General features: G+C 61.6%; 2 protein-coding genes across 2 annotated transcripts in view; one reads left to right on the top strand and one right to left on the bottom strand.

Moving 5' to 3' along the window:
* ACA1_276070 (uncharacterized protein) overlaps positions 1-417 on the bottom strand; it is a gene marked incomplete at both ends in the record, with an annotated part of 744 nt that extends 327 nt beyond the window's left edge. The window contains 2 exons of the mRNA XM_004337377.1: positions 109-341; positions 385-417. Of these exons, the coding sequence (XP_004337425.1) occupies positions 109-341; positions 385-417 (266 nt within the window). The remainder of the gene's footprint in view (positions 1-108; positions 342-384) is intronic.
* Positions 418-592: 175 nt separating this feature from the next.
* The window catches only part of ACA1_276080 (serine 3-dehydrogenase), a gene marked incomplete at both ends in the record, with an annotated part of 1,939 nt that continues 1,032 nt past the window's right edge, over positions 593-1,499 (top strand). Inside the window, 3 exons of the mRNA XM_004337378.1 lie at positions 593-660; positions 948-1,020; positions 1,260-1,347. Coding sequence (XP_004337426.1) covers positions 593-660; positions 948-1,020; positions 1,260-1,347 — 229 coding nt within the window. The remainder of the gene's footprint in view (positions 661-947; positions 1,021-1,259; positions 1,348-1,499) is intronic.

Here is a 1,499-nt window from a genome sequence, read left to right on the forward strand (position 1 = left end):
GTTTACATGTCAGTCGCGGTGGATGTGAGATAAGGCAAACAAAAAGAAACGAAGGTGTGCACACGCACGGCGGCGGCGTGAGGAGGAGGGAGCGAGGAGGAGGCGTACTCGGCGGCAGCGCCCCAGGAGGGCGTGGCGGGAGGGGGCACCATGATCTTGCGCTGGCCATCGGCCTTGCTCTGAATACGAGTGTACATGTAGTACAGGGTCATCGCCGAGAGCGCGGCAACGCTGCCAAACGCCACCCGCACGAAGAAGAGATTGGTGGGGTCCTCAAAGTTGATCTCGCGCATGAGGAAAATCACCGGCAGCTGCAGCGCCAGCGGGGGACAAGAAGTCAGCTGCAACGGCACAACGGTGAGAGACGGGTTCGTCCACCAGTACCATAATAAGCATCTTTCCCATGCCCGCTGCCATTTTGTTGTCGTTGGCGGTGTTGTTGATGCACGTCGGACCCGGCCTTTTTTGTTTTGGGGTGGACACGTCGCTGCGGGCATAGGGTCCTCGGAGTTGCGCGGAACTTGTTTTTTCCTTTTTTTCCTTTTTTCCTTTTTCCTATCCTTTTTCCCACTGCCCGGGCAAACATCTCGAGATGGAGACCTCCACCGCAACCCCCGAAGTCGAACTGTATCCTCGCCTCGCCGGCAAGGTAGTCCTTATGTACGAGCCCACCTCAGTCCCCTCCCTCCTGACCACCACATAACCGCGCGCGCGTGGGTGTTCAATGGTTCATGTTGCGTGTGACGGATCGTCAGCACGGGCGCCTCGGCGGGTATCGGAGAGGCCACCGCGGTGGTGCTGGCAGCTTCCGGAGCCCACCTCATATCCTCTTCCCCCCCCCCCAAATCCCTCCCGTCCCCCACAAGTCCTTTGTTTTGTTTTGTTTTGTTTTGTTTGTTTTCCTTTCGTTTCCTTGACCGCTGTCCCCACGTCTTGGGAGCGAGGAGGAAGGAGCGCTTGGAGCAACTGCGTGAGCAGCTCGTCCGCACGTACGGCGTTAAAGTCCACACCGACGCCTTGGTACGCGCTACGACCACCAGCCCACCTCCTCTTTTTTCCTGGCGGCGCGCTGGCGCCGTGGCGCGGCCACACGACACACACGACACACACACACACCGGTTCCTCCTGCTCCGACGGACGGACGGACGGACGGACCTACCCATGCACCACCACCACCACCACGCCACCACCGACCACCGGCGACCAGCACTGACCACGCACCACGACGGCGACCACCCATGCCACTACCCGACCCGCAGGATGTGTGCTCCACGGACTCTGTGTCGGCCTTCTTTGCTTCCCTCCCCGCCGACTTGAGCGAGATCGACGTGCTCGTCAACAACGCCGGTACCTCCCTCCCTCTCTGCCTGCCTGCCTTGGTGTGCCCGGTGGGGGGGGGTTCCGAGGAGACCGGTCAGTAACCCGTCCACGTCCGGCGGCGGCGGCGGCTGGTGGCTGGTGGTGGTGGCTGGTGGTGGCTGGTGGTGGTGGCTGGTGGT

The sequence above is a fragment of the Acanthamoeba castellanii genome (assembly GCF_000313135.1).
Source record: "Acanthamoeba castellanii str. Neff unplaced genomic scaffold scf7180000084774, whole genome shotgun sequence".
In the NCBI taxonomy this organism is placed as follows: Eukaryota; Discosea; order Longamoebia; family Acanthamoebidae; genus Acanthamoeba; species Acanthamoeba castellanii.